General features: G+C 40.0%; 1 protein-coding gene across 2 annotated transcripts; it reads right to left on the reverse strand.

Moving 5' to 3' along the window:
* Positions 1-1,027: 1,027 nt before the first annotated feature.
* Positions 1,028-3,943, reverse strand: psmg3 (proteasome (prosome, macropain) assembly chaperone 3). Of its 2 annotated transcripts, none has more exons than XM_070981421.1 (3): positions 3,816-3,943; positions 2,760-2,988; positions 1,028-1,692 (listed from the first exon to the last, which is right to left on the reverse strand). In XM_070981421.1, exons 2-3 carry the CDS (start codon positions 2,976-2,978, stop codon positions 1,540-1,542), a joined length of 372 nt encoding a protein of 123 aa, XP_070837522.1. In that variant the 5' UTR covers positions 2,979-2,988; positions 3,816-3,943; the 3' UTR covers positions 1,028-1,539. The 2 variants fall into 2 exon arrangements, with proteins under 2 accessions (XP_070837522.1, XP_070837523.1); XM_070981422.1 differs by having other exon boundaries at positions 3,492-3,936.
* Positions 3,944-14,281: the final 10,338 nt, after the last annotated feature.

Below are 14,281 nucleotides of genomic sequence, written 5' to 3' on the forward strand. Positions count from 1 at the left end.
GCGTTGCCTTTATGTTGGAGAGATTACGTTTCAGCCACAGGTGCATTACCTCTGATCCGGTGTAATCAAACACAGAAGTCAAGTCAGAAGTAAGAGAATCACGCATAAAAATGTGTGGTGGACAGTAAGAAGTACATTTACTCAAGTACTTGTACTTTAATTCCACTTTATGATACTACATATTTCTACTGAAATACAAAGTATAATCAACAACTAGATTAAGCTGCATTAAATAGTTGAATTCAGGCCCACCTTCATCTGCTTCAATATCAAAGAGATCCATACATTAATGTATCAATTACTGTAATCCAGTATGTTATATGATTCTCAAATGGGCCAATCTGCATAATTTTACTTTGGGTTCTTTAAATATGTTTCAATGCTAACACTTTTACTTTCACTCAAGTCAGATTTTGAATTCACCATTTGTACTTCTACACAAGCAAAAGATCTTAAAACTTCTTCCAGCAGTCGAACATGTAACGTCAGAACAGATACTGTATATGTATGCAGGTGATTCTGTATATCCACGCTTTAACAGCCAGAGGACACAAGATCTTATGAGACACTAAATCTACTCTGTTATTTTCTGTTATTTTAACCAAGTTCTCATAAAACGTTTCAAATGAGTTCCAGATATTGAAAAATAATTTTATTACTTTTAACAGAATTACAGATTTCTGAGGATGCTAAAACAATGTTCACTAAAACAATGTACAGCCGCTGAAGACCTGATATAGTTCAACTCTTAAAAAATGGTTCTGCAGAGTGCTGCTGACACACACACACACACAGTAAAACACTGCAAGCACAGACTGTGGCACTTTGAAATATATTGAAAATGACTCTAAATGATGTTCTACTGCATCTTTCCAGCGTATCACAGCTCGAATTGATTAAAAATACAGATTAAAGAAGGTCAAGAGCAATTTTCCAGTTGGATGTGAATATCTGAGATGCTTAATATATTTATACCCTCTGGGGATGAGATGATTGAGCTGCATTTGTTTCAAAGACAGAAAAAATACAAGTTTTAGACATGACCAGTTTTATTTTTACATTCTCTTCATGAAACAATTTAGAATATTTGCACTATAAAATCCAAAAATAAGACAGTATAAAGTATTACAAATGACCAAAAAACACAGTAACATTGATGCATATTTTGTACAGTGCTGAATCTGGAGCTATTGGCCATCATTTTGCAAGATGTAACTTATTCAATGCACCGCCTTCAGTTTATCAGAGCACACCGGCTTGCAGAAAATAAGTCTTTAAAACCAGATAAAGTCTGAATTGTGTTTTCCAGAAGACATTCCATACTGTCTCAACAAATCAAACGGATCAGGGTAAATGAAATTGGATTTATACACTTCTGTCTTGCAGCACAAGCCTCAGAGTTTATTTTTTAATCACAGATTGGCATTTAGTAAAATCCTTTGAGTTTAAAAAGACGCAGAAGAAAAAAGGTGGCATCAGGGGGGATCCAGGCGGCCTGCATTTCAAGCTTTCAGGCTTCATGTCCTTTTTGTTGGCGTCCTACCAGACTCGACAAGTTTTGATGATCTCCTTCATTTCTTTTATCGCATCTATGGAGGAATCCTTGAGCGCCAGTCCCAGTAAGACGGGCCTGTTGGTGGCTTCTTGCGACACAAACGTAGCCAGGTTTTTGGCACAGACGTGCGTGAGTGGCTGAAACAGAAACAAAAAACGGGCCTTAGATTATCACATATAGAAATTCTGTGATGCAACATCTTCACATCAAAAAAAGAGAGAATTTGTATAAATGCCTGGACTGTGAAACCTCACTGATAAAATGAAAGAATTATCCCTTTCTCACACACGATCCTTTCCCTTGACTTCATGTTTGATATCATGTAAATCAAGAATCTTACTTTTCAACACATAAACCAGTTTTTTCCCTTTATAACCTTTTTTTCTTCTTTAAGTGTATAGCAAATGATTTTTCCACATCTTCCAATGCTGTGATGTTTTACAGGTACCAGCTCACTTTCCAAATCATTTCACACTCTGAACAAGTTGGCCCGAAGAAAATACTTTTCCAATCACACTCTGTGCTGCTGCCATCGCATATGTGGTAAATAGTTAGAACTTGCCTTTACTGCCATGCAGCATTATTGATTGGGCCATATTCCACACGAATCATGTGAAACGTAATTCATTTTTGTGAAGTTCTCCCAAAGTAAGCAGCGTTTGCACGTATTACAGTGTGACTTGATTCCATTTTAATGAAACCCCTAACGTGGTTGTAGCAGATTATCTGGCAGCGGTGTAATCCAGTAAACTTGACAATAACAGAGATGAAGACTCGGTGGTTGACATTACATTACGTAACCGTATTCAATCACAGTCATTCATTCAGCCCGTGTGACTTCAACACTGCATCCCTCCTCGACTCTCAAACCATGCGCAGTGGAATGAAGTGCAAGTCGTCTTTTTAAAGCGCGTACAGTGAAAAAACAGCCAAATAGCTCCACAAGCAAACATAAATATAATTCATTTCTGCACTGATGAGCCATGCCTGGCACTGTATAACAGAAAAAACATGCTAACGCAGAGCTGAAATGCATTTCTTCTATCACACTTTATTTCTCCCCATCTACCGCAGCAGTTCAGAAGCAATCTCATCTGCCCTTTCACAGCAGGAGATGAGTTACCCCGCGCTGCAACAAGTCTGCTTGGCGTCCTGTGAACAAGTCTATATCACAAAATGTTTTGAACAATTTCCTGCAGCGTACCTCGTCTTTGCCCAGCAGTACTTTGGTGGAGAATGTCGGAGTGCTGATATCATTGGATCTGGAGTCAGGTGTGACGGATATCAACGTTCCGATTTTGCCGTACTGAGTGACAACTATGAAAATGTAATTGGTGAACTCTGTGCAGACGACCTGCGTTGGAATCCCATTCACTTCTTTCTCCGTCTGTCTCGATTTGATAATGGGCTCGGCGGAAGACATTTTGTTAATCCTGGGGAAGAAAAAGAAACAGGAAATGGTACATGAAGATTATTTATAGGGCTTCATCTAAGTGTTTTCATGATTTATTACTCTTATTTTCTCAATCAATCAATCAACTGATTAAAAATTGTGTAAAATAGTGAAGAAATTGCCCAGGGTCCAAGGTGACAATCAAACCTCTAACATTTTCCCTCATGACAAATTACCATCATATAGGAGCAGCAAATGTTTGGGGATTTTTTATAGTAAAATGACAAGTCCACAATTAACAAAATAGTTCCAAAATAACAACTAATCAATTAATCGACTAATCATCTCTGTTCTAATGACAGAGTACTGGCACCACAATGAGTCCAACATTTATGTACTGGTGAAGGCTTGTTATGCACTGACATACATTTAGCACGACACTATCCCTCAGATAAGTCACTGTAATTGTGGCATTTCATGTTTGACATATATCACTTTACTTATTTGCAAAACACGTGGAAATAAGCTTCACTGCTGACTTACGATTCAAACAAGTGAGACTGTCAGCTCTGATGCAGCACATTGTTAGCGGCTACGTAAAGAAAGCAAACACCAAAAGCAACTTCTTTGGGAGGTGTCTCCTCACTAAAATCCACATCCCACCACCTGCAGAGAAGTTTTACGATGGATTATTGTGCTACTTTGCAGCTGGGTAGTGAGAGAGAAGCTCCAGAGAGGCGATGCTCGGACTGACATGCAGAGGCTAACGTTAGCTTAATAGCTGATGGTAGCTCCGGCTGTAATCTCCACAGCTGACGTTACAATGAACAGATTTTTCAGCGTCTGTGTAAAATAAAGACTCCTCACCGCGTTTCTTCGTGTGTACACAGTGTAAAGCTTTTTCTCTACTGGTGTACTTCACTTTCAGCAACTTCGGGAGCGCCCTGTCAGTCACCCTCCACCAACAACAAACGTGCCTCGGTCTGTTGAACGTCAGAGCGGTTATCTTTGCGTGATGACGTAATGTAGGCACGCCTCACTTCCGGGTAAGTTCCGGCTCAATTAAATAAATAAATAAATACATAAATACATAAATAAATAAAAACGAGAGGCTTTAATCATGGTGTCATCATGGAAAGCTGAAGCAGGACATTTTAGGTTTTAAGTGTCGGCAAGATTGGCGAACTTGACTCTGATTTTGCTAGAATCCAACAACTACAGCTCCCATGAGGCATTTCGGTGGTAAAGTAATACATGTGGTTGAATTAAACCATATTGATAGAAGTGACTGGTTTTTTTTTTAAACTAAATCGGACGTCCTCTTTGATAACTATATTGTAATCACCACTTGCAACTGCCAAACTGCCAAAAGCTTTTGTAATGTAGAACATTAATTTGCATAATTTCTTTATGTCACTGGCAGTAAAGTCAGTAATGTCAAATTGGACAAAATGACTGAAAATTTGAGAGTACAGTCAAATCAAAGTTTGAAAATACTCAATGAAACTGAGTCGATGTAAATGTATTTCCACCGTCACTGTATTTTAGTTTGCCTTCTAAACTCATAGGAACAACTGTTGCCATTCATTTTTTCCTAACGTGTTTTTATGTTTTTGTTTTGTTTTGTTTTGTTTTGTTTTGTTTTGTGTGTGTGTGTGTGTGTGTGTGTGTGTGTGTGTGTGTGTGTGTGTGTGTGTGTGTGTGTGTGTGTCTGTGTCTGTGTGTGTCCTTGGCATTGTCCTCACGATAAACCTTCCTTACAGGTTCACCTCAAATTCCTAATAATGAAATACTCTAAATGTTCAGGTTTTTTTAATTAATGAATTTTTTTCTTGCCTGAAGTTTACAGAGACTTGAAGATTAACAGATTTAAGTGCACTTTGTGTTTCTCTTTGCTTTTCTCTTCAATGTTACCCAAGGCTTCGCAATGCATTATTATACTGAATATGCATTGTCATTTTCGTCAGAAATGGCTGTGATGAAGTGAGGATGATTAAAATGAACTTCGAAGTATTATCAAGAGCGACTTCCTTTAACTTTGAAAATAAGCCGATCCTCTGCCCTGGTACTTTTCAATCAATATTAAGTAACAGAAACAACTCTTCCAAAGAAAGAAACCACAGAAGCAAGAGCTTTTTTTAATTAACAGTAAATGGAGCTTTAGTTTTAGCAGCAGACAGCAGCTTTTTAATTCTAATATTATTTTTACTTAAGCAGCAAGTTTTATTAAATAGTGGCACTTTGCACCACAGACTGAATAAACCCTTTGTTTACCGGGAGAGATGTAAAATGTGCATGGAGCTATCATATGAGGGAAAAACAATAGATGGAGGGGACAGGGCAAAGACTTCATGACTGACAAATGATGTGGATTTTAAACAGTCCATGCATTGTTTACATTTTTAGCTCATGAGTGATGAAAACCAGCTGAAAACTATCTTCAGTGCCCAGCAATGCCAATGACCTGATATGGGAACTGTATTTAAATGCTATATGTAGGCTATGCAAGGATAATTTAGTAGGACTTTTCCATTTTGGCTATACACTGGCCAACTGCAGCAGTCACATTGCTTTTAACACTACAAGAGCAGTTTAGGAATTTTCACTATTCGCAGAAGTGCTTGCATGACATTATTTTTTTCAGGTGGATGTGAGGCTCCACTGAAGTCTGCGAGTGCTGCATCAGGCTGATCCAAAAGGAGCCATCCTTGAACATGGTACATCCACAATGTCAAATAGAGCCGGCTCAGCGGAATTGTTATGCACTCTGAGTAGGCAGCAGTAGGTATGAAATTGGTTGGACCGCTCCCTATACTCTCTGGCTGACCATCTGTGTCCTTGACTGATCACTTTGATCAAAACAAAGCAGTCATACAAATATCAATATACAATATTTCAGCATTGCTTATAATGCAGCGTAATGCACATTTATACCATGGCAGAGCCTGCGGTGGGATGATAGTGCAGCTAGAGTCAAAGAGGAAAGATGGGGGAATCTTTGAAAGCACAGAAGCAAACTACACAGAACTAACATTCCCAATTTCATATAAAAATCAATACTGAGGGTGTGCAAGTTCACACTGATTACACAAAGCAGCCTCAGATTATTCCATCACCGTGTGTCATCCTGAGAATATCTCTGTTCAAGTTCATGGCCAACAGGGGTTTCATTTTCTCGTTCACAAAAAGTGCTTTTGTTTTGGCCTGTCATTCTTTACACATTCAGACGACACCTCTGTTGTAGCGCTCGGCGAGAAATCCTTTCACGCTCTTCGCTTTAATTAAAGGTCACGCTTTGTATGGGCGGGCATCAAAGGTGAGGTTTTAGATTTCCGAAAATGACAAGAGTGAGGCAGGAAACGTGTCCGTGTCAACTAGCGACGGACAAAAATGTTTTTGAAATGAGGCCACAGCAAGGTCATGAGAATGTTTAGTTAATGACGACATTACGACATGCTTGGCAATGAATATGCATCGCTACATGAGGCATGCTATTCAGTCTTTTTATACATATTAGCTTAAGGCACACTGGAACCGCTTCATAAATGTTAGGTGACACGTGAAGGTTAGTTCATATCAGTTCAGTCCTCATGACCCCTGTTATTCTAATTAACATCGGGTTTGGCATGAGAACACAGACGTGTGTTGTGAAGCTGTTTCTAACATGTTGCATCTGTTTTCTTGCCCTCATTTTTCACTGCTTTTGGTTGAACATTGCCAAATTCACGAATGTCAGCCGCTTTTCAGAAGAAGAGCACACACTAGGTTATCCAGTGGGTTTTTATGATGGAAAACACAGCAGAGACTTTCTAATGAGTTCTACTTTGTATTACTCAGTCTGTGTAATATTTTCTTGTGAATTACTAAAGCCTTGCTTTGCATAATGAATTACAGTAGACTCACATTAATGGTTACAGTGGCTGTTTCAGGGGTTCAAGGGTCCTTGAGCTGTTTCCAGGAAAAATGAGGACTAGTTTAATTCATTATAATGCGATTCATATGAAGATAGCACTGGTTGAAAATAATTACATGAATTTTTTTCCTTTTTTCCATTCCTGCCTGCTGCACCAGCCTTTTCTAAAATCACCTAACAATAGCAGCCTTGCAGCTGTAGCACATGCACATGCATTGGAGAGCTTTGATTTCACAATCTTTGGATTATATATCAAAAGAGGGCAGGCGTTTAATTTTAGTTGTTGGTAGTGTAAATAGATTTGTAGTCATCAGCACGCACTCTGGGTGACATGTTGACGTGTCAAATTTAAGAACCAGATGCACTTTTAAACCGTCTTGGAAGACATCCTTGAGAGGCGTTCTTTCATGATCTTTCTTTGGGCAATAAACATGCAACAGACGCCAGCTGCTTCGCAAAAGTTGAGGCGTTGGCGTCACGCAGAGAAAAAGAAAGTTCGACTGTCACACATTTCCAAAAGAGTTGATGGTGCTTAAGGGTTCTCGATTTTACAAGCACATCCCATCTCTGTCTGTATGACTAGTCAAGCATTTTCTCTGTCTCTGTCTGTCTGTCTCACTCGCAGACTCTCTGTGTCAGAATGTCATCCCAGTTGAAAATATCTTATTTGCTGGATGAGGAAGTTCCTGCCCATCACCACCCTGCATTTCATCTTCACTTTCAAAGTAGCTGCAATGCTGTGTTTGTCTCATCAAGTCTCTTTGGTACAGGCTGAATACATATCATGCAAGCTCTTTTTTCTCTCTTTACACTTTTTGAATAATAACTACCTCAATATTAGGCCGTCAGTGATCTCAATATAGCAGCCAGGGCGGAAACAGTTTCCTCACAGCTGCTTTGTAAAATCAGAGACGCTCATAGAAGAGGATGGAGGCAAAAAGGCACCTTCATGCCTCAGTATCACTCCATGGTCACAAATTCTCACACTCATTCACACACACACACACACACACACACACACACACACACACACACACACACACACACACACAGACAAATATTACCCCTGTGGCCACTAGAGTGCTGTGCTGTATTACAGATAGAGCTCAAAAGCGACTTTAGCATGACATTTGAAAGTTGCACTCATGCCACGTGGGATTAACCGCTGGAGCTAGTTTCCATTAAGTGTTTTTAAAATACAGGCAAAGACAAACCAAAGGGGAAAAACACAACATGTTCAGGGCTTTTGTTAGAAAGCCTTAACAGGCTGTGATTTACCTTCTGTGCCTGCAGCCCACCCACACACTCACTTTGGTTTCAGTACGGTTTCATGGATTCTTCCAGTTTGATTCATCCAGTCAGGTTTTTCAAACGCAGGGAGAATAAGGAGATATAAAGCGGGGATTTGTAAGCTTATTATTCAGAAGCAGAATTGGTGATTGATTGGAATTAATAACTGAAGATCACTTTCCAATGAAACAACAACAAAATCTCATGCTTGACCGTGCTCCCATCTGCTTAACATTTATTTCCAACTTCTCAACAATGAAGGACATTAAAACAAGCAAGCGTTAAGCCATGAAAAACATTTCACTCTCAAGCACAAAAGGCACATAACAAAGCTATTCCACTCCAGCATACTGCGCCATGAGAGAGGTTACCAGTTTCTCATGTTCCACCAACTACAGTCAAAGACACTGTGATTCTGTTGCCTTGAAATTACATGAGTGACAGAAGGAAGAGCCAAATATTTGGGAGAGGAAAACAGAAATCAGAGAGGCAGCAAAGACACCTCCCACCCTGTCTCATCTCGGCTGTCCACAGTGTTCCAGAAACGCACACAGTACATCATGACTGGAACATCTTTCAGTCAGGTTTTGGCTTCATGTGTGAACGCTTTGTTAAATTACTCCATGTTCCTCAAACCATGTAACACCACGGCGGAGGTGAAACGAGGAACGTGTGGTAAATCCCATATAACTAATGGAAAAAGATTTCAAACAAGTGCAACAACATGTCTCATGGCTGACTGAAGTCCCTTCGCAGTGTCGACGTTCGGCTGCACTTGAGGCGAATGCTTGTTCTGCCGTTTTTCCATGTCTTAATGATAGATGAAGATCCTCAGCTCTGCTTTTTTTTATGAGTGGCAGAGGGAAGACATGCACTTATGAATGTGCAAACCAGTAGCCAGCTTGTAAAAGCTTCCCCCCAAAGCTGATGCACAGACAGCCATTAATACTTCAAGGTGTAATAAAGTTAATGCTTTGGAAGAAACAAACGCAGCATGCTGAGGTAATCTTTTAATCCAACTATGATCCGATTAGACTATCTGTCAAATAACATAACTCTCAGCTGAAAGTTTCTCTACCTAACTCACAAGCACTATCTGGTAGCGAACACGCTGGAGAGTCTGTGCATTATATCTTTAAATACAGGTTTTGATCAGGGCTGTTTGTTTTAATGATTTAGTGGTGTTTGTTTAACTTAGACGCTTTGCATGAACAGACATCTTACACGAGAATCAGAAAATTACAATGCAATGTTGTGCTGGGTTTACAAGCAATTAACTGATAGAAATCCATTTAAACCCAAGTAAAAACATTGGAAATGTTTCATTTTAGCATGTTCAGCTGCCTACCTTCATACTTTACTGTGCTTTAAATGCTGTATATTGTAATTGTGTACTGAGCATATGCTATTTAATACAATAGTATACTAACAAATGCTAACGCTAACAAAGCATAAAGTTAACAAACATAAAGTTTTGTGTTTGGTTAATAGATTTGTAGTGTAATTTGCAATGCAGATGTGGAAGTATATCCTATCACTGTGCTGCTATTGTCATACAGACTAAAAACAAAAGGGACCCTGCTAGAAAAAAACAAACAAACAAAAAAAAAAACACTATCAGTGTAAACATTTGTTATTTAAAGAAAAGATCAACATTTCACCACAGTTGACATATAAGTGAGAGCTGTTGGCGAGAATCAATTTATGAAATAGAACATATCCATAGACCTGAGTGGAGGTGGGAAGTCTGCACTATTAATATTTCCATCTTGTTGAAAGTGAAACCTCGTCCTTTGGTTGCAGGTTGCGAGGTGTTATATAACCGCTAACCCTTCAGCACCCTCAGATTCCTCAGTATTCAGGTCAGCGGGATGTATGCTGTTGTGCTTGTCCTTGTTTGTAGATTAGACGCACCCTTGTTAGCTTTTCTGCACTGTTCTAGCTCATGCTTTCACATCCAGAGTAGAAAGATTTTATCTCCATCTGTAGAGTAATAATATTTGAATAATTAGCAGCAAAGAAGACTTCTCGGGGCTGCTTAAGATAGCCGGCGCTTCACATTTTCATTGTTCTCACACATAATAAGCATCAGTATTTGGTCTGTCGTCAGTCTTCTGTTTGTGATCATTAATCATTACTAACGACCTTCATTAGGTCTTAAGTTGCCTGTTTGCTGTGCAGAATATAATAGTTAATGCAAGATGGAATTAATGTCATCAAAGTCAGAAGATATTGATGGGCTTCACCGACATCGCCTAAATAGCTGAGCACATTTGGCTGATGAGTTCATTAAAGGTAATCAGTTTCGAACGCCTCTTGACACAGGCCTGAATGAAATGAAACATAAGTAGCGTGCCCTTTAGTGTTGTTTAAATTTTCACACGCATGTATCACCTGATTAATTCAAATAACTGTTAATTTGTGCCACTGATTATCTGCCTGGTCTGTGATGCAGCACCTCATTAGATCAGACGAGCCAGAAGGCACTCATAGCGGCCTTGCCGAGAAATTAATTATTCCAAACAATTAATATTGATACTCGGCAGCATGATGTGCAGCAATGTAATTCCTAATTGAATTATTAAATGTACACCGAAACATATCTGAAAGTTGTGGTGAAGAAAAGGTGTAATTTCACAGCAGCAATGCACTCCAGCTGTCGCAGCTGAAATAATGAAGTGCACTTCACTTATTCTGGAGGACAACAGAATAATTGCAGAGGAGAAACTATAAAAAGTACATCCCATGTATTTTCACAGATGGTAATGGGGAGGAGTGCTTTTTTTCTTGATGCCTCAGGAGCTGGACTCAAATGGCATCCATTAGTTTTCTACACTGTCGCTGAGTGGTCCCAGGGAGAATTCACCTCACACCTCCAAACTCCATTGATACCAGGACGCTCGCGGCCTCCTGGAAGAAGGCAGGCGCACGGTCGAGCATACCTTCCACGTCACGTCGGCGCTCTCAAAAACAAACTCCGCCGGTGAGAATGTGTACAGTGTCCACAGCTTGCATCAGGGAGGGCCTGGGTGAAATATTTGTCGGGTTGTTGGGAGGCATGTGCGGAGCATGAACAGTATGTTATGAGGTTATTTCACTCCATTAATAGCCTCACTGGAATGACTAATTAGTTTTGTGTGTCAAAGGAAATTAAATCCTCTGATTTTAACTTAGATATTTGTCAGTCTGTCAAGGTTTGTAGATTCCAAAGGTTATTTTCTGATTAAATTATTTACTTTTTTGGTTTTCTGGTGCACCTACTCAAATTTTCTCTTAATGAAAGTGACTAAATGTTCTTCACTTCCTAGGATGGTGTCCAACAGCTCACAGGGGAATGGAAAAAAAGTGACGGCTGTGGGTGGGTGTATGTTCATGGAAATACAGCCGGTCGGTCCACTAGTTTGTAAAAACTGGAGCAAGTCGACTGCATATGACAGTCGGTTTAGACAAAATTTGTGGCTGCAAGCTAAAAATGTTGTTCTGACTCGTCTACAAAGGACTTTATAGCATGTAACTATACTGTTTGATCCTGAAACATATCCAAATGTAGAATAGACTGGTGAATACACTGTATGTGCAAAGATGGCAGTTCATTTGCTGCACTTGTCTTCGCCTTCCCCTCATGTGTTTTTGCTTTTGTCTCGTCTCTTCTTCTGTCCTGCTGCTTTATTTAGGGAGGTCAGTTTGTTCTGTTCAGTGTGGTTTTGTTCAGCTGTTTGTTATGTTGACCTCACTTATTTTTTGGGCTCTTTTTAGCCGTTAACAGGGCCATGTTTTCCCTCTGAATTGGTTTATTTCCCTTGTTTTCATGTTTCTGGGAGATAAAACCCTGAATTGTTAGCCCTACCTGCGGTTCCCTGTGTCCTCAGTTTGGTCTTTCGCACTGATTTTACGGTTATTCTTTAATTACTTTCAGTTCCAGTACCAAACTTTAGAATAGGGGGCAGACTGGGGAACTATTTACTCAGGCTTATAAATGAATGCCAAATAAACAATTCTAAATGAATGAACACATTTTATTCTATTTTTGTGCATTTTCCAAGCACAGGCAGTCAGTTCACTTGTTTTTTGCAAAGACATATTGTAGAATTGGAACAATTAAAGAACTGTGTGCTTTGAATACTGAAACAGCAGGCAAATCCAGAGCAGCTCAGTGCAGAGCAGGTGACGACATGTTCAACGCTGAGACAAATCGCTAAAGAGGCAGGAAATGAGGCGCTTTAAAATGTCGAGCAGTGTGAAACTCTTTCTGTTTCTCTCGACTTTCTGTTCTGACACCAGAAAGGATAATTTGCTGTGATTAATTCACTTAACGCCCCGCACATCCAACAAACAAAAACTCAGAATAATGCGGGTTAATGAAGTACATGATACTGCAGCTTGTAAGATCTCACACATCCAGGCGGGGGCAGGGCTGGTATTTAATGCTGGATCAAAACACACATGATATGCATATTTTAGAAAGCTGAGAGTTCTCACCCATGCATTACTGTTGAGAGGCGATTCACATCTGAATACTTCATGCCATTCGTGAGTCCGCTGTCAATTTGGCTCGATGCAGCTTGAAGTTTCAGCCAGCATCAGTTGAACCTCAAAACAATCAATGAATAAAACAATACATGTGGCCCCTGTGAGAATGGGTGATTTTGATTTTCCTGCACACATCAGCCTCTGCACAGCTTTTCAGTCATCCATCAGCATCGCTGCCCGGGAGGAGGCTCGTCACAGGGAGCTCTGTTGTCTGTCGCCCGTCTTTGTGTACAATGAGGGAGAGGTTTTGTCAGCAGACAAAACAGCCTTTTAATCACAGATGTGGTCTCAAAAGAAAGGCATAGCAGCCGGTTCATAACGTTTGGGTCGCTGCAGGTCCTCATCTAATATTCTTAAAGGTGGAAAACATTGTGAATAGATTTTGGGCTGAGCAAGGGAAATTAAATCTGTAATCTACAAGCAGCCTCGACGAGCATGTCTTCCTTTTAGCAAAGCCCTCTTTTCCAGAGCTGGTTTCCATTCTTGTAGTTGTGGTTGCTGTTGAGTGTCATTTTGCATGATTTATCACCCATGTGATGACTGCTCACACGCACTGAGAATGGTGTCAGGACTTGAGTGAAAAATGAACTGAAATGGGCTTACTTCCTCAGTATATGACATTTATGCTAATTTGAAATGAAGATCCTCATTTTGAAACACCAGCCTGTATTTAGCCTTTTACATTTTGCCCACCATTGTAGATTTCAGTCGCAGTATCAATCTCACACTGGGCTGGTATTCAATGTGTTGTTTGATGAATACATGAGAGCATTTGGGTTTTGTTTATCGTGAGACATAATGAGCACAATATTTTACCGCGACATGGCGATGTCTTTGCTGGCGGACCACCCTAAATTCATTCATCAATCTGGGTCCCTGTGTTTGAGGACTGGGTGGCATTTTGTGAAGACTGAGTGCGGGTGTGGTGGCAGGTCTGGGATTCTGCCTTGGCATTATTTAGAACAGCAGGAGGCACAGAGATGCATTGCACACACCTGAGAAAAGGTCAGAGAGAAAAATGGAGAACAGCAGCAAATTGCCTCTCCATCCAATTACTGGTCTTGGTTACCACAATATGTTACCCAGTCTGTCTCACTGGAGGGCCGATGCGGACTGTGGGCTCTGATTTAGGACGAAAACTTTGATGGTGTTCTGTTAATCTGGTCTGCGTGTTTCCCACCTGTCAACAAATTCTTTGCTCTACCTCCTCGAGGGAAATATCTGCTGGTAAATGTGCGTTTGTAATGCTGGAAGTGACATTTATGAATGCGAGTAAAGAAGCCTTAAAGCAGTTTTGTGCTTTGCAGATAAGTGATTGTGTCTGGAGGTGATCGTTTTCGCTTTGGAATAATATATTGGAATAAATGTGTATAAGTCACATTTAGTTGTAAAGATTTTATTGATCACATATTGTCACATTTTGCATATCTAATGCACAAAAGAACTGTGCTGCAGATTGAAGATGATGCTGTAAAATGCATGGAAAATGCCACTCAGCTGCTCAGATCCGACTATTTCATGTTTATATTGACTTAATGTTGCTTTTCTGTTTCTGTGCCGACAGTCCTGCCGTCATATCTGAGAGCACAGCTGAAGGGGG

The sequence above is a fragment of the Chaetodon trifascialis genome, chromosome 15 (genome assembly GCF_039877785.1).
Source record: "Chaetodon trifascialis isolate fChaTrf1 chromosome 15, fChaTrf1.hap1, whole genome shotgun sequence".
NCBI lineage: Eukaryota > Metazoa > Chordata > Actinopteri > Chaetodontiformes > Chaetodontidae > Chaetodon > Chaetodon trifascialis.